We start from the raw sequence: 24,546 nt of genomic DNA, 5'->3' as shown, positions 1-24,546 counted from the left end.
GGAATTTGAGACAATCTGTTGGATTTTCTGATAGGTTAACATAGAACATAGAACAGTACAGCACAGAACAGGCCCTTCAGCCCATGATGTTGTGCCGACCATTGACCCTCATGTGAGGTAAACCTAATGTACAAACCCTCACATTTCTGTGACCATATGCATGTCCAGCAGTCTCTTAAATATCCTAATGACCTCGCTTCCACAACTGCTGCTGGTAACGCATTCCATGCTCCCACAACTCTCTGCATAAAGAACCCGCCTCTGACATCCCCTCTATACTTTCCGCCAAACAGCTTAAAACTATGACCCCTTGTGTTAACAATTTCTGCCCTGGGAAAAAGTCTCTGGCTATCAACTCTATCTATGCCTCTCATTATCTTGTACACCTCAGTTAGGTCCCCTCTCCTCCTTCTTTTTTCCAATGAAAAAAGTCCGAGCTCAATCAACCTCTCTTTGTAAGATAAGCCCTCCAGTCCAGGCAGCATCCTGGTCAACCTCCTCTGAACCCACTCCAAAGCATCCACATCTTTCCTATAATATGGCGACCAGAACTGGACGCAGTATTCCAAGTGCAGTCTAACCAAAGTTTTATAGAGCTGCAACAAGATCTCACGGCTCTTAAACTCAATACCCCTGTTAATGAAAGCCAAAACACTATATGCTTTCTTAACAACCCTGTCCACTTGGGTGGCAATTTTAAGGGATCTATGTACCTGCACACCAAGATCCCTCTGTTCCTCCACACTGCCAAGAATCCTGTCTTTAATCCTGTACTCAACTTTCAAATTCGACCTTCCAAAATGCATCACCTCGCATTTATCCAGGTTGAACTCCATCTGCCACCTCTCAGCCCATCTCTGCATCCTGTCAATGTCCCGCTGCAGCCTGCAACAGCCCTCTATACTGTCAACGACACCTCCAACCTTTGTGTCATCTGCAAACTTGGTCACTCATCCTTCAATCTCCTCATCCAAATCATTAATAAAAATTACAAAGAGTAGAGGCCCAAGGACAGAGCCCTGTGGAACACCACTCACCACTGACTTCCAGGCAGAATATGTTCCTTCCACTACCACTCGCTGTCTTCAGTCGACCAGCCAATTCTGTATCAAGAAAGCTAACTTTCCCTGTATCCCATTCCTCCTGACCTTCTGAATGAGCCTACCATGGGGAACTTTATCAAATGCCTTGCTGAAGTCCACATACATCACATCCACCGCTCAACCCTCATCAACGTGTCTCGTAACATCCTCAAAGAACTCGATAAGTTATTCAGTAATTTGTTCTCTTTTGTTTGTGTTTCATTCAGTAATCTTGTAAATAAATTCTGTTTTGTTTAAAAGTGAGTGGTTGGGCCAGCTACATCCCTCCTGGAATATCCACTGTACACCTGCTTAAAACAGCGAGCAAAGTTAGGGTCCAGGCTATTTTCTTGACATGTTTTGAGCAGGGTCTGGTCTGGTCTGGGCTGGTCCATAACACTAGGCATTTTTGAACTCTGAAATGGTATAACTTGTCACTGATTCAAGTCGACTGGAGTTACAAAGATGGGGAATTCCTTTACAAAGTCAACATGATGAAACTTCCAATATCTTGCATTGAGTCACACAGCATGGAAATACCCGTCGGTCCAACCAGTCCATGTTGACCATAATCCCAAACTAACCTAGTCCCACCTGCCTGCTCCTGGCCCATATCCCTCCAAACCTTTCCTATTCATGTCCTTATCCAAATGTCTTTTAAACATTGTAATTGTACCAAAATCCACCACTTTCTTAGGAAGTTCATTCCAAACGTGAACCAGCCTCTGTGTAAATAAATTTGTCACAATGTCTTTTATAAACCTATTTCCTCTCACCTTAAAAATGTACTCCCTAGTCCTGAAATCCCCCATCCTAGGGAAAAGACACCTACCATTAACTCTATCTATACCCCCTGTTATTTTATAAACTTCGATAAGGTCACCTCTCAACCTCTGACCCTCCAGTGAAAAACAGCCCCAGCCTATCCAGCATATCTTTAAGACTCAAATCTTGCAACATCCTGGTAAATCTTTTCCAAACCCTCTCCAGTTTAATAATCTCCTTCCTATATAACAGCGACCGGAACTAGACACAGTATTCTAGAAGAGGCCTCACCAATGTCCTGTACAACCTCAACTCCTACACTCAAAGGACTAAGCAATAAAGGCACATGTGCTAAATGCCTTTTTAACCTGTGCTGTGTCTAGCTGTGCTGAAAATTTTGAAGAATTATGTACCTGAACCCTTAGGTCTGTCTCTGTACTGTCACAAGTTTTACCTCCACTGTCTGTGCAATTGTCCAGCTCAGCTCTGGTCACCATATTAACCTTTCCATAGGCAATGCAGAGTGTATGGTTTCCTTTTTATTTTTGTGTATTTTTATTTGGAGACTGACATGAGAAAACCATGGATTGCGAGGGTTGCTGCATAGTGTGAAAGCAAGCAACGGGATCCTCATTGTGAGCAGTGCTTGTACAGCTGTGGTTACCACAGCAGCTGCAGATGCTAAAGGGTTACCTACAAATGGCAGCAAGAACTGGATTGGTTTGAGGATGAGTGACTAGTTACCAATCACAAAGGTCTTATGTCCGTCAACAATAATGTGATTGGCTCTCGGGTAGTTAAACCCCAAGCAGCTGTGAACAAGATAGTGAGAAGTCTTCAGACCTCCACCAGCTCAGTCGCTGTCTGTTCTCCGCAGTAAAAGCCACTTTAAATCAGAGAGAATCAGTTTATCTTTCTGTCAGCAGTTCCTGTGAGCTGTAACCTTTCATTAATGAGTGAGAGACCTCTCTAACTGTGAACCAGACGCCCTGCACCTACAGCAAACCAGGGACGACATCTAGAGAAGGAAGAGGGAGAACATGTGGTCAGGACAAGACTGATCTCTGCAAACTTGGTGAACAGGACCCACTGAACTGCTCTCCCAATTTTCCCTCTGACCATAACACCCATGCTTTTTTTTACCATCTCTGTTCGAGTGTGCTTCTGTCTGTGTGTGTATGTGTGGCTGTGTGTGTGTCTGTGTGTGAATATGTCTGTCTGAGTGTGTGTGTGTGTGACAATGTTTCTGTGTGTGTGTGTGAGAGTGTGTCTGTGTGCGTGTGTTTGTGTGTGTGTGTATGTCTGTCTGAGTGTGTGTGTGTGAGAATGTGTGTGGGTGAGTGTATGTGTGTGAGAGAGGTGTGTCTATGTGTGTGAGAGTGTGTGCATGTGTGAGTGTGTGCATGTGTGTGTAAGAGAGTATGTAAGTGTGTCTGTGTGTGTGAGTGTGTGTGTGTGTGAGACTGTATGTGTGTGTGACTGTGTGTGCATATGCGTATGTGTGTGAGTGTGTGTGTGTGTAAGTGTGTGTGTGAGAGAGTGTGTAAGTGTATCTGTGTGTGTGTCTGTGTGTGAGTGAGACTGTCTGTGTGTGAATGTGTGTGTGTGTAAGTGTGTATGTGAGAGAGTGTGTGTCTGTGTGTCTGTGTGTGAGTGAGACTGTGTGTATGTGTGTGACTGTGTGTGTGAGTGTGTGTAAGTGTGTATGTGAGAGAGTGTGTGTCTGTGTGTGAGTGAGACTGTGTGTATGTGTGTGACTGTGTGTGTGAGTGTGTGTAAGTGTGTATGTGAGAGAGTGTGTGTCTGTGTGTGTGTGTGCGTGTATGTGTGTGACTATGTGTGTGTGTAAGTGTGTGTGTGTGAGACACTGTCTGTGTGTGACTGTGTGTATATGTGTATGTGTGTGTGAGAGAGTGTGTAAGTGTATCTGTATGTGTGTCTGTGTGTGAATGAGACTGTGTGTGTGTGAGAGAGTGAGACTGTGTGTATATGTGTGTGTGTAAGTGTGTGTGAGACACTGTGTCTGTGTGTGACTGTGTGTATATGTGTATGTGGGTGAGAGTGTGTGTCTGTGTATCTGTGTGTGTGTCTGTGTGAGTGTGACTGTGTGTGTGTGTGTGTGTGAGTGTGTGTAAGTGTATGTGTCTGAGAGAGTGAGACTGTGTGTATATGTGTGTGTGTAAGTGTGTGTGAGACACTGTGTCTGTGTGTGACTGTGTATATGTGTATGTGGGTGAGAGTGTGTGTCTGTGTATCTGTGTGTGTGTCTGTGTGTGAGTGTGACTGTGTGTATGTGTGAGTGTGTGTAAGTGTGTGTGTCTGTGTGTGAGAGAGTGAGACTGTGTGTATATGTGTGTGTGTAAGTGTGTGTGAGACACTGTGTCTGTGTGTGACTGTGTGTATATGTGTATGTGGGTGAGAGTGTGTGTCTGTGTATCTGTGTGTGTGTCTGTGTGAGTGTGACTGTGTGTATGTGTGTGTGTGTGTGTGTGTGTGTGTAAGTGTATGTGTCTGTGTGTGAGAGAGTGAGACTGTGTGTATATGTGTGTGTGTGTGAGACACTGTGTCTGTGTGTGACTGTGTGCATATGTGTATGTGTGTGTGAATGTGTGTGTGAGTGTGAGAAGACTGAGTTTTAATGAGTGTTATAACTGACAGAGAGAGAAAGAAAGAGACAGAGAGAGACAGACAGACAGAGACTGAGACTGACAGTAACAGAGAGGGGAGAGAGAGAGAGACAGACAGACAGACCGAGAGAGACAGAGAGAGAGAGAGACAGACAAACAGAAAGACAAAGAGAGAGAGACAGAGAGAGAGAGACAGAGACACAGAGAGAGGGGGGGAGAGAGAGACAGAGACAGAGAGAGAGGGGGGGAGACAGAGACAGAGAGAGACAGAGACACAGAGAGAGACAGAGACAGAGAAAGACAGAGACTGACAGACTGACAGAGAGACAGAGAGAGACAGAGAGAACGAGACAGAAACAGAGAGAGACAGAGGTACAGAGACAAAGATAGAGAGAGAGAGAGAGTGGGAAAGACAGAGACAGAGAAATTCCATTAGTGTAAAACACTAACGGAGCAGCAGAGAGCTCCCTTGAGTTAAACATCCAACTGTCAGCATTCGGCATGAGGAGCTATGGGAGGGACAATGTTCCAGGAAGATCTTGTAACCCTCCTTATTTCTGTGGGATTTCACTTAGAAGGAATACCCACTTAAGACAAGGTGTGATGGTAACATCACCGTCTTTCTCCCGCTCCAGTAAGGCTTCCGAAGCTGTGTGTGTTGGCGGGGGGGGGGGGGGGGGGGGGGGGTTTGCTGGCTGGGACCCTCATCTTTGAAACTGTTGGTCATGAGCTCTGAAGTTGCCCTGCACACATGAGTGAGTTCACACCGTTACTCAAACAGACAGGCCCTCACCTTCCCAGGCCCTCATTCCCACAGCTCTCCTCCACCACTATCCCTGACTGCTTTCGGAGGACAGCGTTGGTGAGTCACATTCTGTACCAGCAAACAGCTGGTTGTATTTCGTTAATGATAGACTCCCGACAGGGTAGACAGAGGCCTTTTGGCCCATTGAGTCCACACTGATCCCTGATATCCCACCTAGATCCACTCCCCAAACCCAACACCCTGCCTATCCCATGGCTAACCCACCTAGCCTACACATTCCTGAACACGATGGGCAATTTCCCACAGCCAATCCACTCTAACCTGCACATCTTTCGACTGTGGGAGGAAACCGGAGCACCCGGAGGAAACCCACGCAGACACGGGGAGAACGTGCAAACTCCACACAGACAGTCACTCGAGGCTGGAATCGAACCCAGGTCCCTGGCACTGTGAGACTATCTGATAACAGACATCAAGGATAGGGTCTCAGTGTTTTGTTCTGCTGCCTCCCAGCACCAGGGACCCAGGTTCGATTCCTGTCTCGGGTGACTGTCTGTGTGGAGTTTGCACATTCTCCCCGTGTCTGCGTGGGTTTCCTCCCATGGTGTACAGGCTAAGTGGGTTAGCCATGGGAAAGGCAGGGTTACATAGATAAGGTAGGAGTGTGGGTCTGGGTGGGATGCTCTCTGGAAGGTCGGTGTGGACTAGATGGGCTGAATGGTCTGCTTCTACACTGGAGAGACTCTGTGATTGCACAAAGTTCAGCACCATTTGCGAGCTCCTCAGATACTGAGGCAGTTCATGTTCAGATGTGACAAGATCTGGCCAATATCCAGGCTTGGGCTGACAAGGGGCAAGTAACGCTTGTGCCACACAAATGCCAAGCTGTGACCATCACCAATAAGAGAGAATCCATCCATCTTGCCCTTGGCATTCAATGGCAACACCATCACTGAGTCCCCAGATTTAAAACAGTGATGAGGAGCGATGATTTCTCTTAATGAGACATGACATTCCTTCAGTGTGCAGGATCCAGAGGAGATTAAAAGAGGAGATGAAGAGCTTTTTAATTCACAATGTGCTGAAAGGTTAAGGAGCACAGATGGAAAGTGCAATTGAGGCTGGGATTAGATCAGCTGTGCTAGAATGGCAGAGCAGGTTGGAGGGGCTGAATGGCCTCCACCAAGTTGTTATGTTCACATTGAAATATTTAACAGAATCCTGACAGTGTGGGAGTAGGTCAATCGGCCCATCAGGTACACACTGAGCCTCCAAGGAGGATTCCATGCAGACCCACACCCCTGTAACCCTGCATTTCCCATAGCTAGCCCACCTAGCCGACACAACCATGGACATTACGGGGCAATTTTCCACGGCCAATCCACCCTAACCTGCACATTTTTGGACAGGTGGAAACCCACGCAGACACGGGGAGAATTTGCTAACTCCACACAGACAGTGGCCCAAGGCTGGAATTGAACCTGGGTCCCTGGCGCTGGGAGGCAGCAGTGCTAACCACTGAGCCATGGTACGTATTCAGTCACTTGGTCTCCACAACATCTGTGTGAGAGTTTTTCACAGTCCACAATCTCAAGCTCTCAAACAGACATTCCCAATTCAGGACTGAGGGAGTGCCACGCTGTCGGAGGGTCAGTGCTGAGGGAGTGCCACAGTGTCAGAGTGCCAGTACTGAGGGAGTGCTGCACTGTCGGTGCAGCATGGTAGGGCGCATGGTATTGGGGGCAAAGTACTAGATTGGATTGAAAATTGGTTGGCTAATAGGAAACAAAGGGTAGTGATAAACGGCTCCATTTCGGAATGGCAGGCAGTGACCAGTGGGGTACCGCAGTGATCAGTACTGGGACCGCAGCTTTTTACAATATATGTTAATGATTTAGAAGATGGTATTAGCAATAACATTAGCAAATTTGCTGATGATACTAAGCTGGGTGGCAGGGGGAAATGTGATGAGGATGTTAGGAGATTACAGGGTGACCTGGACAAGTTAGGTGAGTGGGCAGATGCATGGCAGATGCAGTTTAATGTGGATAAATGTATGGTTATCCACTTTGGTGGCAAGAACAGGAAGGCAGATTACTACCTCAATGGAATCAATTTAGGTAAAGGGGCAGTACAGAGAGATCTGGGTGTTCTTGTACACCAGTCAATGAAGGTAAGCATGCAGGTACAGCAGGTAGTGAAGAAGGCTAATAGCATGCTGGCCTTCATAAGAGGGATTGAGTATAGAAACAAACAGGTTCTTCTGCAGCTGTACGGGACCCTGGTGAGACCACACCTGGAATATTGTGTGCAGTTCTGGTCTCCAAATTTGAGAAAAGACATTCTGGCTATTGAGGGAGTGCAGCGTAGGTTCACGAGGTCAATTCCTGGAATGGCGGGATTACCTTACACTGAAAGACTGGAGCGACTGGGCTTGTATACCCTTGAGTTTAGAAGACTGAGACGGGATCTGATTGAGACGTATAAGATTATGAAAGGATTGGACACTCTGGCAGCAGGAAACATGTTTCCGCTGATGGGTGAGTGTCGAACCAGAGGACACAGCTTAAAAATACAGGGTAGACCATTTAGGACAGAGATGAGGAGAAACTTCTTCACCCAGAGTGTGGTGGCTGTGTGGAATGCTCTGCCCCAGAGGGCAGTGGAGGCCCAGTCTCTGGATTCATTTAAGAAAGAGTTAGATAGAGCTCTCAAGGATAGTGGAATCAAGGGTTATGGAGATAAGGCAGGAACAGGATACTAATTAAGGATGATCAGCCATGATCATATTGAATGGTGGTGCAGGCTCGAAGGGCTGAATGGCCTACTCCTGCACCTATTGTCTATTGCCTATTGTCTATTGTCGGAGGGACAGTGCTGAGGGAGTGCTGCACTGTCAGAGGGTCAGTACTGAGGGAGCGTCGCACTGTCGGAAGGTCAGTGCTGAGGGAGCGCTACACTATCAGAGGGTCAGTACTGAGGTAGCGCTGCACTGTCAGAAGGTCAGTGCTGAGGGAGTGGGCACTGTTAGAGGGTAGGTGCTGAGGGAGCGCCGCACTGTCGGAGGGTCAGTGCTGAGGGAGTGCCGCACTGTCGGAGGGTCAGTGCTGAGGGAGTGCCGCACTGTCGGAGGGACAGTGCTGAGGGAGTGCTGCACTGTCGGAGGGTCAGTGCTGAGGGAGTGGGCACTGTCAGAGGGTCAGTGCCGAGGGAGCGCCGCACTGTCGCAGGGTCAGTGCTGAGGGAGTGCCGCACTGTCGGAGGGTCAGTGCTCAGGGAGCGCCACACTGTCAGAGGGTCAGTGCTGAGGGAGTGGGCACTGTCGGAGGGTCAGTGCTGAGGGAGTGCCGTACTGTCGGAGGGTCAGTGCTGAGGGAGTGCAGCACTGTCGGAGGGTCAGTGCTGAGGGAGTGCCGCACTGTCGGAGGGACAGTGCTGAGGGAGTGCCGCACTGTCGGAGGGTCAGTGCTGAGGGAGTGCCGCACTGTCGGAGGATCAGTGCTGAGGGAGTGCCGCACTGTCGGAGGGTCAGTGCTGAGGGAGTGCAGCACTGTCGGAGGGTCAGTGCTGAGGGAGTGCCGCACTGTCGGAGGGACAGTGCTGAGGGAGTGCCGCACTGTCGGAGGGTCAGTGCTGAGGGAGTGCCGCACTGTCGGAGGGTCAGTGCTGAGGGAGTGCCGCATTGTCGGAGGGTCAGTGCTGAGGGAGTGGGCACTGTCGGAGGGTCAGTGCTGAGGGAGCGCCACACTGTCAGAGGGTCAGTGCTGAGGGAGCGCCGCACTGTCGGAGGGTCAGTGCTGAGGGAGTGCCGCACTGTCAGAGGGTCAGTGCTGAGGGAGTGCCGCACTGTCGGAGGGTCAGTGCTGAGGGAGTGGGCACTGTCGGAGGATCAGTGCTGAGGGAGTGCCGCACTGTCAGAGGGTCAGTGCTGAGGGAGTGGGCACTGTCGGAGGGTCAGTGCTGAGATAGTGCCGCACTGTCGGAGGGTCAGTGCTGAGAGAGCGCCGCACTGTCGGAGGGTCAGTGCTGAGGGAGCGCCGCACTGTCGGAGGGTCAGTGCTGAGGGAGTGCCGCACTGTCGGAGGGTCGGTGCTGAGGGAGTGCCGCACTGTCGGAGGGTCAGTGCTGAGGGAGTGGGCACTGTCGGAAGGTCAGTGCTGAGGGAGCGCCACACTGTCAGAGGGTCAGTGCTGAGGGAGTGCCGCACTGTCGGAGGGTCAGTGCTGAGGGAGTGCCGCACTGTCGGGAGGGTCAGTGCTGAGGGAGTGCCGCACTGTCGGAGGGTCAGTGCTGAGGGAGCGCCACACTGTCAGAGGGTCAGTGCTGAGGGAGTGCCGCACTGTCAGAGGGTCAGTGCTGAGGGAGTGCCGCACTGTCGGAGGGTCAGTGCTGAGGGAGTGGGCACTGTCGGAGGGTCAGTGCTGAGGGAGTGCCGCACTGTCGGAGGGTCAGTGCTGAGGGAGTGGGCACTGTCGGAGGGTCAGTGCTGAGGGAGTGCCGCACTGTCGGAGGGTCAGTGCTGAGGGAGTGCCGCACTGTCGGAGGGTCAGTGCTGAGGGAGTGGGCACTGTCGGAGGGTCAGTGCTGAGGGAGTGACGCACTGTCGGAGGGTCAGTGCTGAGGGAGTGCCGCACTGTCGGAGGGTCAGTGCTGATGGAGTGACGCACTGTCGGAGGGTCAGTGCTGAGGGGGTGCCGCACTGTCGGAGGGTCAGTGCTGAGGGAGTGGGCACTGTCGGAGGGTCAGTGCTGAGGGAGCGCCGCACTGTCGGAGGGTCAGTGCTGAGGGAGTGGGCACTGTCGGAGGGTCAGTGCTGAGGGAGTGCCGCACTGTCGGAGGGTCAGTGCTGAGGGAGTGCAGCACTGTCGGAGGGTCAGTGCTGAGGGAGTGCCGCACTGTCGGAGGGACAGTGCTGAGGGAGTGCCGCACTGTCGGAGGGTCAGTGCTGAGGGAGTGCCGCACTGTCGGAGGGTCAGTGCTGAGGGAGTGGGCACTGTCGGAGGGTCAGTGCTGAGGGAGTGCCGCACTGTCGGAGGGTCAGTGCTGAGGGAGTGCCGCACTGTCGGAGGGTCAGTGCTGAGGGAGTGCCGCACTGTCGGAGGGTCAGTGCTGAGGGAGTGGGCACTGTCGGAGGGTCAGTGCTGAGGGAGTGCCGCACTGTCGGACGCTCTCAGTGAGGGCGGAGCCGTTCCTCTGGGTGGGAGTTCCCGGAGGGTGAGCACTAGGACCACGCGGAGTGAGGCTGCTGCCTGGCCTCGGCGCAGCTCTGGCGGATCGCGGAGAGTCCCGGCGCAGTTCTGGCGGAGATGGCAGCGAATCGGCTGGGCAGGAGGACACACAGCCGCTCCCCGGACTGTCCCCGGGAGCCTGGAGCCGGCATCCAGCGCAGGCAAGCCCGGGTCACCGTCAGATATGACCGTAAGGAGTTACAGAACCGGCTGGATGTGGAGCAATGGATCGAGGGGAAATTACAACAACTTTACCAGGAGCAGGTAATCCCGGAGTCACTGAGACCAGGAATATCAGGAGCAGGTAACTCCCGGAGTCACTGAGACCAGGAATATCAGGAGCAGGTAACTCCCGGAGTCACTGAGACCAGGAATATCAGGAGCAGGTAATCCCGGAGTCACTGAGACCAGGAATATCAGGAGCAGGTAATTCACAGAGTGACTGAGACCAGGAATATCAGGAGCAGGTAATCCCGGAGTCACTGAGACCAGGAATATCTGGAGCAGGTAATCCCGGAGTCACTGAGACCAGGAATATCAGGAGCAGGTAATCCCGGAGTCACTGAGACCAGGAATATCAGGAGCAGGTAATCCCGGAGTCACTGAGACCAGGAATATCAGGAGCAGGTAATTCACAGAGTCACTGAGACCAGGAATATCAGGAGCAGGTAATTCACAGAGTGACTGAGACCAGTAATATCAGGAGCAGGTAATCCCGGAGTCACTGAGACCAGGAATATCAGGAGCAGGTAATCCCGGAGTCACTGAGACCAGGAATATCAGGAGCAGGTAATCCCGGAGTCACTGAGACCAGGAATATCAGGAGCAGGTAATTCACAGAGTGACTGAGACCAGGAATATCAGGAGCAGGTAATCCCGGAGTCACTGAGACCAGGAATATCAGGAGCAGGTAATCCCGGAGTCACTGAGACCAGGAATATCAGGAGCAGGTAATCCCGGAGTCACTGAGACCAGGAATATCAGGAGCAGGTAATTCACCGAGTGACTGAGACCAGGAATATCAGGAGCAGGTAATCCTGGAGTCACTGAGACCAGGAATATCTGGAGCAGGTAATCCTGGAGTCACTGAGACCAGGAATATCAGGAGCAGGTAATCCCAGAGTCACTGAGACCGGGAATATCAGGAGCAGGTAATTCACAGAGTGACTGAGACCAGGAATATCAGGAGCAGGTAATTCACAGAGTTACTGAGACCAGGAATATCAGGAGCAGGTAATCCCAGAGTCACTGAGACCAGGAATATCAGGAGCAGGTAATTCACAGAGTGACTGAGACCAAGAATACTATAGAGCCCTCAGCAGCCAGCAAGAAATTGAGAAGCAGATTTGTATGGAGATCTCCGATATCTGTAAGAGTAATAGGGTCATAAATGGTCGGGGATTTCAGCTTTCCAAACAGACTGGGACTGCCATAGTGTTAAGGGTTTGAGTGGAGAGGAGTTTGTGTTTACTAGCAAAGTTTCTGAGGCAGTATGTGCATGTACCCACTCGAGAAGGTGCAAAACGTGATCTACTGTTGGGACATAAGGCAGGGCAGGTGACTGTCATGTCAGTGGGAGAGCACTGACGATAATTGTGTTACCTTTAAAATAGTGATGGAAAAACATAGGATTGGAGAAAGGCCAATTTTGCATTAGGCAAGAACTTTCAAAAGCTGATTGGGGGCAGATGTTCGCAGGTAAAGGGACGGCTGGAAAATGGGGAGACTTCAGGAATGAGATAACAGGAGTCCAGAGAAAGTATATTCCTGTCAGGGTGAAAGGGAAGGCTAGTAGGTATTGGGAATGTTGGATGACTAAAGAAATTGAGGGTTTGGCTAAGAAAAAGAAGGAAGCATATGTCAGGTATAGACAGGATAGATCGAGTGAATCCTTAGAAGAATATAAAGGCAGTAGGAGTATACTTAAGAGGGAAATCAGGAGGGCAAAACGGGGACATGAGATAGCTTTGGCAAATAGGGTGAAGGAGAATCTGAAGTGGTTTTACAAAAACATTAAGGATAAAAGGGTAACTCGGGAGAGAATAGGGCCCCTCAAAGATCAGCAAGGTGGCCTTTGTGTGGAGCCACAGAAGAAGGGGGAGATACTAAACGAGTATTTTGCATCAGTATTGAATTGAATTTATTATCGCGTGTACTGAGACACAGTGAAAAGCTTTGCCTTGTGAGCAATACAGGCAGATCACAGAGTTAAGGGGCATCGATAGTAAATAATAGGTAAACAGCAGCAAAAACAAAAACACAGGTACAGGCGAATGTTAAGAGTTTGTGAGTCCATTCAGTATTCTAACAACAGTCGGGTAGAAACTGTTGTGAAACCAGTTGGTGCGTGTGTTCAGGCTTCTGTACCTTCTCCCCGATGGTAAAGGTTGTAGAAAAACATTGCCAGGGTGGGATGGATCTTTGAGAATGCTGGCGGCCTTTTCTTGACAGTGGGCCTGGTAGATGGATTCTATAGATGGGAGGTTGGCCTTTGTGATTGTCCGGGCCGACTTCACCACTCTCTGTAACCGTCTCCGATCTTGAATGGTACAGTTGCCGTACCAGGTAGTGATACATCCAGACAGAATGCTCTCGATGGCGCACTATAAAAGTTGGCAAGGGTATTGGCCGTCATGTCAAATTTCCTCAGCTGCCTGACGAAGAAGAGACATTATTGGGCCTTTGTAACCAGTGCGTCCACATGAGGAGTCCAAGAAAGCTTGTTGTGGATGACCACTCCCAGGAGCTTGACACTCTCCACACATTCCACCCCAGTGCTGTTAATGTGTAGGGGGGGCATGAGTAACATCCTGCTGAAAGTCAATAATGAGTTCCTTCGTTTTGCCAGCATTGAGAGCTAGGTTGTTCTCAGTGCACCATTTTTCCAGGTCTCCCACCTCCCGTCTGTAGTCTGTTTGGTCACTAAATGGGATTCGACCGACTATGATGATGTCATCAGCGAACTTGTAAATGGCATTAGTCTGGTATTTGGCGACGCAGTCATGGGTATACAGTGAGTACAGTAGGGGGCTGAGTACACACCTCTGGGGGGCTCCAGTGTTGAGTGTTAATGAGGATGAATTATTGTCCCCAATCTTCACTGACTGTGGCCTGTGGGTCAGGAAACTGAGGATCCGGTTGCAGAGAGTGGGGCTTAGTCCGAGATCACTTAGTAATCAGTCTCGAGGGGATAATAGTGTTGAAGGCTGAACTGTACTCAATGAGTCGGATTCTTATGTAGCTGTGCTTGATGTTAAGATGTTCTAGGGAGGAGTGAATGGCAAGTGATATGGTATCTGATGTGGATCTGTTGGTCTGACAGGCAAATTGGAGTGGGTCAAGAGTAGTAGGGAGGCTGGAGTTGATTAATGCCATGACCAGTCTTTCAAAGCATTTCGTGACCACCAAAGTTAGGGCCACTGGGCGATAGTCATTGAGACCTGCTGCATGAGCCTTCTTTGGCACAGGGATGATGTTGGCCCCTTGAATCAGGCAGGGACAGTGGCCTGCTGCAGAGAGAGTTTGAAGATGTCCGAGAAGACCTCTGCCAGCTGTTCTGCGTATGCTCTGAGTGCACGGCCTGGTACTCTGTCTGGCTCCATCGCTTTCCTTGGATTTACAAGAAGGAAAACTGATCTGACCCCTGATACAGTTACTGTTGGGAAAGGTTCATCAAGACTTGTCGGAATAGGTGTTACCGCTCTGCTGAGATTCTGCTCAAAGCGAGCAGAGAAGGCAGTGTTTACTGTGGGAAAGGATATGGGAGTTAGACAATGTGGAACAGTACAGGCCCTTTGGCCCTCGTCGTTATGCTGATCTTTTATCCTACTCTAAGATCAAAAGCTTGCGGAGTAAATAGTGATATCTTGAAAAGTGTCTCTATTACAAAGGAGGAAGTGCTGGATGTCTTAAAACACATGAAGGTAGATAAATCCCCAGGATCTGATCTGGTGTACCCGAGAACTCTGTGGGAAGCTAGAGAAGTGATTGCTGGGCCCCTTGCTGAGATATTTGTATCATCGATAGTCACAGGTGAGGTGCCGGAAGACTGGAGGTTGGCAAATGTGGTGCCACTGTTTAAGAAGGGCGGTAAAGACAAGCCAGGGAACTATAGACCGGTGAGCCTGACCTTGGTGGTGGGCAAGTTGTTGGAGGGAATCCTGAGGGACAGGATGTACATGTATTTGGAAAGGCAAGGACTAATTCGGGATAGTCAACATGGCTTTGTGCGTGGGAAATCATGTCTCACAAACTTGATTGGGCTTTTTTGAAGAAGTAACAAAAAGGATTGATGAGGGCAGAGCGGTAGATGTGATCTATATGGACTTCAGTAAAGCATACGATAAGGTTCCCCATGGGAGACCAATTAGCAAGGTTAGATCTCATGGAATACAGGGAGAACTAGCCATTTGGATACAGAACCGGCTCAAAGGTAGAAGACAGGGGGTGGTGGTGGAGGGTTGTTTTTCAGACTGGAGGCCTGTGACCAGTGGATTGCCACAAGGATCGGTGCTGGGCCCTCTACTTTTTGTCATTTACATAAATGATTTGGATGCGAGCATAAGAGAGATAGTTAGTAAGTTTGCAGATGACACCAAAATTGGAGGTGTAGTGGACAGCGAAGAGGGTTACCTCAGATTACAATAGGATCTGGACCAGATGGGCCAATGGGCTGAGAAGTGGCAGATGGAGTTTAATTCAGATAAAAGCAAAACTTAGCCAGACTTATACACTTCATGGTAAGGTCCTAGGGAGTGTTGCTGAACAAAGAGATCTTGGAGTGCAGGTTCATAGCTCCTTGAAAGTGGAGTCACAGGTAGATAGGATAGTGAAGAAGGCGTTTGGTATGCTTTCCTTTTATTGGTCAGAGTATTGAGTACAGGAGTTGGGAGGTCATGTTGCAGCTGTACAGGACTTTGGTGAGGCCACTGTTGGAATATTGTGAGCAATTCAAGGATGTTGTGAAATTTGAAAGGGCTCAGAAAAGATTTACAAGGATGTTGCCAGGGTTGGAGGATCTGAGCTACAGGGAGAGGCTGAACAGGCCGGGGTGTTTTCCCTGGAGTGTGGGAGGCTGAGTGGTGACCTTCTAGAGGTTTATAAAATCATGAGGGGCCTGGATAGGATAAATAGACAAGGTCTGTTCTCTGGGGTGGGGGAGTCCAGAACTAGAGGGCATAGGTTTAGGATGAGAGGGGAAAGGTATAAAAGAGACCTAAGGGGCAACGTTTTCACACAGAGGGTGGTACGTGTATGGAATGGGCTGCCAGAGGATGGGGTGGAGGCTGGTACAATTGCAACATTTAAGAGGCATTTGGATGGGTATATGAATAGGAAGGGTTTGGAGGGATATGGGCCAGGTGCTGGCAGGTGGGACTAGATGGGGTTGGGATATCTGGTCGGCATGGACGAGTTGGACCGAAGGGTCTGTTTCCGTGCTGTACATCTCTATGACTCTAATGTCAGGAGCAGGTAACTCCTTTTACACACCAGAGCAGAGCAGGCCACTCAGCCCATCGAGTCTGCTCCCCCATTCAATGAGATTGTGGCTAACCTGATTATCCTCAAACCCCACTTTCCCCTAATCCCCTTCCTGATTGGAAATGTCTGTCTTGACTTGAATATATTTAGTGATCCAGCCTCAGCATCCCAATCCAGTAAAGAATTCCACCGACTCACTACCTTTTGAGAGGGTATCTATCAGGAGCAGGTAACTCCAGGAGTGATTTACATCAGGGGTGTCTCACTGTCAGGAGCAAGTGTTTGGAGACACTGGATACTGCAAAGGCTCTGGGTCCTGACAACATCCCTGTAATAGTACAGAAGACTTGTGATCCAGAGTTGCCGCTCCCCGAGCCAAGCTGTTCTAGTACAGTTACAATATCGGCATCTACCCGACATTGTGGAACGTTGCCCAGGTATGTCCTGTACATAAAAAGCAGGACAAATCCAACCTGACCATTACCGCCCCATCTCCATCATCAGTAAAGTGATGGACAGTGTCAGTAACAGAGCTATCAAGCAGCACCTGCTCAGTGACACCCAGTTTGGGATCCCCCAGGGTCACTCAGCTCCTGACCTCATTCCAGCCTTGGGTCAAACATTGATAAAAGAGCTGAGTTCCAGAGGGGAGGGGACAGGGACAGCCCGTGACATCAAGGCTGCATTCGACCGAGTGTGGCATCAAGGAGCCCTGGCAAAACTGGAATCAGGGGGTCCAAAATTGTGGTGCTGGAAAAGCACAGCTGGTCAGGCAGCACCAGGTCAGCAATGCTGAAGGGCTTATGCCTGAAATGTCGACTCTCCTTCTCAGATGCTGCCCGACCTGCTGTGCTTTTCCAGTACCACACTTTTAAACTCTGACTCTCCAGCATCTGCTGTTCTCACTTTCTCCTCAGCTCCAGGAGATCTCTGCAGGAGTCCCTCAGGGGAGTGTCCTCGGCCCAACCACCTTCAGCTGCTTCATCAATGACCTTCCCTCCATCATAAGGTCAGAAATGGGGATATTTGCTGATGATTGGACAATGTTCAGCACCATTCGTGACTCCTCAGATACTGAAACAGTCCGTGTTCAAATGCAGCAAGATCTGGACAATATCCAGGCTTGGGCTGACAAGGGGCAAGTAACATTCACACCACCTAAATGCCAGACAATGACCATCACCAATAGGAGACACTCTAACCACCACCCCTTGACATTCAATGGTGTTACCATCACTGAGTCCCCCACTACCAACATCCTGGGAATTACCATTGACCAGAAACTCAACTGGACTCACCACATAAACACAGTGGCTACAAGAGCAGGTCAGAGGCTGGGAATCCTGCAGCAAGTAACTCCCCTCCTGACCCCCAAAGCCTGTCCACTATCTCCAAGGCACATGTCAGGAGTGTGATGGAATACTCACCACTTGCCCTGGATGGGGGCAGCTCCAACAACACTCAAGAAGCTCAACACTATCCAGGACAAAGCAGCCCCCCACTTGATTGGCCCCACATCCACAAACACCCACTCCCTCCCCCACCGACGCTCAGTAGCAGCAGTGTGTACCATCTACAAGATGCCCTGCAGAAACTCGCCAAAGATCCTCAGACAGCACCTTCCAAACCCACGGCCACTTCCATTGAGAAGGACAAGGGCAGCAGATACATGGGAACACCACCCCCTGCAAGTTCCCCTCCAAGCCCCTCACCATCCCGACTTGGAAATATATCGCCGTTCCTTCAGTGTCACTGGGTCAGAATCCTGGAATTCCCTCCCTCAGGGCATTGTGGGTCAACTCACAGCACATGGACTGCAGCGGTTCAAGAAGGCAGCTCACCCCCACCTTCTGAAGGGGGCAACTAGGGACGGGCAGTAAATACCAATGGCACAGCCAGTGACACCTATGTGATGAGTGAAAATAAAGTAACTCCAGGAGTGACTTACAACAGGTGTAGTCTAATCCAGGACCACATAATCTGGGTTTGATTGATTTACTGTTGTGTGGCACGGTGGCATAGTGGTTAGCACTGCTGCCTCACAGCGCCAGAGACCCGGGTTCAATTCCCGCCTCAGGCGACTGTGCAAACTCCACACAGACATTCTCCCCGTGTCTGCGTGGGTTTCCTCCAGGTGCTCCGGTTTCCTCCCACAGTCCAAAGACGTGCAAGTCAGGGTGAATTGGCCATGCTAAATTGCCCGTAGAGTTAGGTGAAGGGGTAAATGTAGGGGATTGGGTCTGGGTGGGTTGCTCTTCAGCAGGTCGGTGTGGACTTGTTGGGCCAAAGGGCCTGTTTCCACACTGTAGGGAATCCAAGTAATCTAATCTAATCTAATACTGCGATAGAGTAACAAGTGTTGTTTTGTGTGCTATACCTTACATAGGTACATCAGGGGAACAAGATAGAGTGACTTCCTCAGTTTCAGAAGGAGGTAACTCCTGGTGTGACTAAAATAAGAGTATCTAAGACCATCAGAAATAGGGCCAGGAGGAGGATATTCAGCCCCTTCCAACCCCTGTTCCATCATTCGGTAGGATCATGGTTGATCCAACATTCCTGACACCCTGCCCTTTCCCTGTAACCATTGATCAAGAATCTATCTCAAATATCCACCAGGGGAGGTGTTGCAAAAAGGCCTGGATATTGAGAATGATCAGAAAGGGATGAATTGGGAGTGGAATAAATGAGGAGAGAGCAGCTGGATGAATAAATTAGATCAAACAAGGAGACTATATGAAATTAATAGGTTGAATAGTCTGTGCCAGGGCCAGAAGATTGAATGCTGCCTGAGTAATTTTCCTCAGTAGCATTTTAGCAGCAGCTTTAATACCATATATAGGGTGGCACGGTGGCTCAGTGGTTAGCACTGCTGCCTCTCAGCGCCAGGGGCCTGGGTTCGATTCTAGCCTCTGGCGACTGTCTGTGTGGAGTTTGCATGTTCTCCCTGTGTCTGTGTGGGTTTCCTCCGGGTGCTCCGGTTTCCTCCCACAGTCCAAAGACATGCAGGTTAGGGTGGACTGACCATGGGAAATTGCCCCATAGTGTCCAGGGAAGACTATTTAGAACAGAAATGAGGAGAAAGTTCTTCAGCCAGAGAGTGGGGAATCTATGGAATTCATTACCACAGAAGGCTGTGGAAGCTGGGTCATTGAGTATATTTAAGACAGAGATAGATAAGTTCTTGAGTATGAAGGGGATCAAGGGTTACTGGGAGAAAGCAGGAGAGTGGGGTTGAGAAGAAGTATAAGCCGTGATTGAATAGCAGAGCAGACTCAATGGGCTGAATGGCCTAATGTCAGCTCCTGTGTCATATAGTCCTATGGGTGTGCAGCTAGGTGGGTTAGTCATGGAAATACGGGGTTACAGGGATTGGATGGGATGCACTTGGGAGGGTCGGTGTGGACTTGATGGGCTGAATGGCCAGTTTGCACACGAGGGGTTCAGTGGCTTTCAGTGGACAGGGTTCAGTTGAGGAGGAAACGAATGTTCCCTTTTCACCGGGATCAGGAAGCAGCCTTTCTCCCTCGTCTCTGGAAGCTGATGAGTTGCAAACTTGGTTTGTCAAATAAGGTCATTTTTGTTCCTGTGAATGTTGTTGCTGAGTTTTATCGGTGGCAGTCAGAGACAGGTCACTCAGCCCGAGGTCTGATGATGTCAACACAACCCTTTGCCAGTACATGCAATAAATACGTTACTGGGCACTGCATCTCCACATTTGGCGAGAGTGTGATTCTAGTCACCACGGCTTTCCAACCAAGTCGTTACCCTATTCCCACAGAAGGAAAAGATGGACAGCAGAATTCCTCACCCTTTCAGTTTTTTTAAAAAAACAACCTGCAGGAAACAAATTTAACCAGAATACACACACACGCAGTCTCTGCCTGTCTGTCTGTCTGTCTCTCTCTCTCTCTCTCTCTCTCTCTCTCTCTCTCTCTCTCTCTCTCTGTCTCTCTCTCCCTCTCAGTCTCTCTCTCTCTCTCTCCCCCCCTCCCGGTCTCTGTCTCTCTCTCTCTGTCTCTCCCTCTGCCTCTCCCCCCCTCCGTCCCTCTCCGCCCCCCCCTCCCCCCCATCCCCCCCATTTCCCCCCTCCCCCTCCCCCTCCCCCTCCCCCTCCCCCTCCCCCTCCCCCTCCCCCTCTCCCTCTCCCTCCCCCTCCCTCTCTGTTTCCCTCCAACTCCCAGCAGATTGCAACCTTTCAGGATTGTGTATGTGAGATAAGGGGGGGCTGGAGGGGGTACAGAGAGAGGGGCTGGAGGGGGTGACAGAGATAGGGAGGGGGTGACAGAGATAGGGAGGGGATGTAGGGGCTGGAGGGGGTGACAGAGATAGGAGGGGGGTGTAGGGGGGCTGGAGGGGTTAACAGCGATTTGGTGGGTAGGAATGTTTGATTTTAATGCGGTCAGAGTGGGGTGTGGGAGGGGATGTTACAGTGAGTTTGATGCAATGGAAGAGTAACCTTTAGGGTCAGTGTCGGGGAGGAGCGAGGGGGCAGCTGCAGAGCGCAGGGAAAACCGCTGAGAGCCTCTCACTTTGGGGCTGGCGCTGAAGGGCCATAGTCCCCTAAACCTGAAACCCAGTCTGGAGCCTGTCCATTGGAACTAACTGTAAACTCGCGAGTTTGTTAATTTTTGGCGTTGCTGCTTTTGCTCTGGGACTCTTGGCTGGATGTGATTGGCTGATCTTTGCCTGACTAACTCCTCCGTGTGTGTGTGTGTATTGGGGCAGTATTTAGGGATCAGGCTATGTGACTGTGGAAGGCTTCACAATTGAGCTGGGCTGTGCATTGATCTGATACATCTGTGGTTTCTCATCCTCCTCTGCCTTGTCCTGGGGGTGGGGGGGGCGGAGCAGGGTCAAGAACAGATGCCTTCAATCCCAGCCCCCCCAATCCGAGTCTGTCAGTGGTAGGTGGGACGCCGAGGTCACACCCCTCTGTTAATTCAAACCAAACTCCCAGAGAAGCTCACCTCTCCTCGCAATCTGACAGAGAACTCTTAATTTCCACTATTTAGAGAAAAATATCAATTTATTTTCCGAACAGAACACTCAACAAAACTATTAACAAACAGAGTTAAAAATCACACAACACCAGGTTATAACAAACAGAACACTCTTTCCCCCTAACGGGCCACAATCCTATTAACTTGCTGCTCCAATAACACACTTATTAAACATTATACTAATGTAATCTCAAGACTACACAGTGTATGTCTTCTCCGCTGTCTTCAGTCGTCTATCTGCTGAGCTCCCTGGGTAGTCTTCCTTTTGGCCACGCATGTGTTTTACAGGAAAAGGTACCTTTGATAGGACATGCGTTTTAATTTCTTTGAGGGTGAGGTGTGTGATTGGCGGTTTCGCTGCTGTTTGGGGGGGGAAGTTGTCTGTGGAATCTAGCATTGATTGGACTGCCTGAATGTTTAGCTCCATCGTTGTCGGGTGTGTGTGTGTGCACAGGGAGATTTTAAGAATAGAATGGAATCCCTACAGTGTGGAAACAGGCCCTTCGGCCCAACAAGTCCACACCGACCCTCCAAAGAGTATCCCACCCAGACCCATTCCCTTACCCTATTACTCGACATTTACCCCTGACTAATGCGCCTAACCCTGAACACTATGGGCAGTTTCCCATGGTCAATCCACCCTGACCTGCACGTCTTTGGAGTGTGGGAGGAAACCGGAGCACCCGGGGGAAACCCACGCAGACACGGGGAGAACGTGCAAACTCCACGCAGCCAGTCGCCCAAGAGGGGAATCGAACCTGCGTCTGTGGTGCTGACGCAGCAGTACTAAGCACTGAGCCACCGTCCGCTCCAGGGGGAATGTTTCTTAACTGGCCAATTTGTGAGCTCTTGTGGCTCCCCGCTCTGAGATCTGTCACTGAGAGACAGTTGGTTTAGAACTCTGTGCGAGATCTCCAGCTGTCCAATAGCAGTTTTCTTCCTGAGACAGACTTGCACCCACTCAGTCCCTCTCCACAGAAGCTGCCTGACCAGAGGAGTGTTCTAATCTTGAATCTCCAGCATCGGTGATATTTAATTCCTGTTTTGTGACCCACAGAACTTGTTCAGCAAGTTCAGGGACATTGCTTGCAAATGAATGAATGACGTGATATCCCCTAGGTTGGTGTGTTTGGGCATGGTCCATGGATGTTCAAGATTGACATTCCTTTGGCCCACGTGATTTTTCCCAAAGTGATTGACCTATAATGTCGAGACCCAGTCAAAGACTCTGCGTTCAAATCCCATCATCGCAGCTGCTGAAGTTAGAATCAAAATCCACAAAAATTGAAAGGATGGCACGGTGGCCCAGTGGTTAGCACTGCTGCCTCACAGTGCCTGGGACCTGGGTTCGAGTCCTCCCCTTGGGCGACACTCTGTGTGGAGTTTGCACGTTCTCCCCGTGTCTGCGTGGGTTTCCTCCGGGTGCTCCGGTTTCCTCCCACACTCCAAAGACGTGCAGGTTAGGGTGGATTGTCCATGGAAAATAGCCCATAGGGGTGCTCAGGGATGTGTTGGTCAGGGGGATTAACCATGGGAAATACCCCACAGTGCTCAGGGATGTGTGGGTCAGGGGGATTAGCCATGGGGAATGCAGGATTACAGGAGTGGGCCTGGGTGGAATGTTTTTAGGAAGGTCAGTGTGGACTCGATGGGCTGATTGGCCCGCTCCCACACTGTAGGGATTCTATGAGTCGAAAGTCTTTGCCAGTGACCGTGAGAGTATCCTTTCTGGTCGTAAAGATCCCATCTGGGTTCCTTTCGGGAAGGAAACTGCCATCCTTACCTGGTCTGGTCTCCATGTGACTCCAGACCCACAGCAATTGGGTTGACTCTGAACTGCCCTTTGTATTGATCGAGGAAGCCACTGGGTTTAAAGGCAGTTAGGGACGGGCAACAAAGTCCATGCCTCATGACAGAATAAATAAACTCTGAAGGAGGTCTGCCATATTGGAAAAGCCAAGCTTGGGTTTAAGGTTTCACCCTGGTCTGCCCAGGTCTTGGAAAATAACGACTCTTCATCTCAATCCAAATCTGTGGAGACTGGAACCAAATGTGTACGCAGTTAAGGATAGATATCACAGAATTGTTACAGTGCAAAAGGAGGCCATTCAGCCCATCATAACCTATGGTTCTATCCCCTAAAGCCAATCTCCTTCCTTTTCCCAATATGCCCGCCTTGAATGCCTCAATTGTTCCTGCCCCCGTCACGTTTCCAGGCCATGCGCTTGCTGGGTGAAAAGGCTTTTTCTCATGTCACCCTGCTTTGCACATCACTTTAAATCGACAGCACTCTTGGTATTTATCCTTTTACGTGCAGGAACACTCCTCTCTCTCTCTCTCCTCAGTCCAGCCTGATCTTGAAAACCTCAGTCAGATCTCCTCTCAGCCGCTTTCTCTCCCAAGGGAAACAGTCTCAAATTCTTCAATCTCCCGTTATCGCTCCATTTCTCATCCCGGGCGCCATTCTTGTAAATTGCCTCTGCACTTCCTCACACTTTTCCAAAAGTGTAGAGTCCGCAGCTGAACGAATTCTCCAGCTGAGGTGGCACATCTTCCTACAATCCGTTCTGAGGAATGGTCACTGGGCCTGAAATACTAACTCTGCTTTCTCTCTCCACGGATGCTGCCAGACCTGCTGACTGCTCCCAACAATGTCTGTCTTTGTTTCAACATCGCGTCCTTGCTCATCTGCCCTGATTAATAAAACTGATGACACTGTGTGCTTTATTCACCGCTCGCTCCATCATCCATCTGCCACCTTCAATGATCTGTGCACCAATGCTCCCAGCTCCCTCCATCCTGGGCTCCCTTTAGAATTGTACCCCTGATTTGCTTTAGAGTCATAGAATTGTACAGCACAAAAACAGACCCCTGGTTCCAATTTGTCTGTGCTGACCAGATATCCTAAATTAATCTAGTCCCATTTGCCAGCACCCGGCTCATATCCCTCCAAACCCTTTCTATTCATATACCCATCCAGATGCCTTTTAAATGTTAGAATTGTACCAGCCTCCACCACTTCGTCTGGCAGCTCATTCCATTTGTGCACCATCTACAGGGAGAACTAGCCATTTGGATACAGAACTGGCTCAAAGGTAGAAGACAGAGGGTGGTGGTGGAGGGTTGTTTTTCAGACTGGAGGCCTGTGACCAGTGGAGTGCCACAAGGATCGGTGCTGGGCCCTCTACTTTTCATCATTTATATAAATGATTTGGATGTGAGCATAAGAGGTATAGTTAGTAAGTTTGCAGATGACACCAAATTTGGAGGTGTCGTAGACAGTGGGAGAAAGTGAGGGCTGGAGACCAGAGTTGAAAAATGTGGTGCTGGAAAAACACAGCAGGCCAGGCAGCATACGAGGAGCAGGAGAATCGATGTTTCGGGCATAAGCCCTTCTTCAGGAATGAGCTGTTTAGTGTACAGTGAAGAGGGTTACCTCAGATTACATCAGGATCTGGACCAGATGGGCCAATGGGCTGAAGAGTGGCAGATGGAGTTTAATTTAGATAAATGTGAGGTGCTGCATTTTGGGAAAGCAAATCTTAGCAGGACTTATACCCTTAATGGTAAGGTCCTGGGGAGTGTTGCTGAACA

General features: G+C 50.0%; 1 protein-coding gene across 1 annotated transcript in view; it reads left to right on the top strand.

Annotated features, from left to right (window-relative positions):
* The first annotated feature begins 10,506 nt into the window (after positions 1-10,506).
* Positions 10,507-24,546, top strand: part of LOC122542739 (protein phosphatase 1 regulatory subunit 14A-like) — a 56,294-nt gene continuing 42,254 nt past the window's right edge. Inside the window, exon 1 of the mRNA XM_087984119.1 lies at positions 10,507-10,732. Coding sequence (XP_087840245.1) covers positions 10,547-10,732 — 186 coding nt within the window. The 5' untranslated portion in view covers positions 10,507-10,546. The remainder of the gene's footprint in view (positions 10,733-24,546) is intronic.

The sequence above is a fragment of the Chiloscyllium plagiosum genome, unplaced genomic scaffold (assembly GCF_037043375.1).
Source record: "Chiloscyllium plagiosum isolate Xiang-an unplaced genomic scaffold, Cpla_swu_hap1 HiC_scaffold_47, whole genome shotgun sequence".
NCBI classification, from domain to species: domain Eukaryota; kingdom Metazoa; phylum Chordata; class Chondrichthyes; order Orectolobiformes; family Hemiscylliidae; genus Chiloscyllium; species Chiloscyllium plagiosum.
Note: the sequence above shows the minus strand (reverse complement) of the source record. Positions and strands in the feature narration are given on the sequence as shown.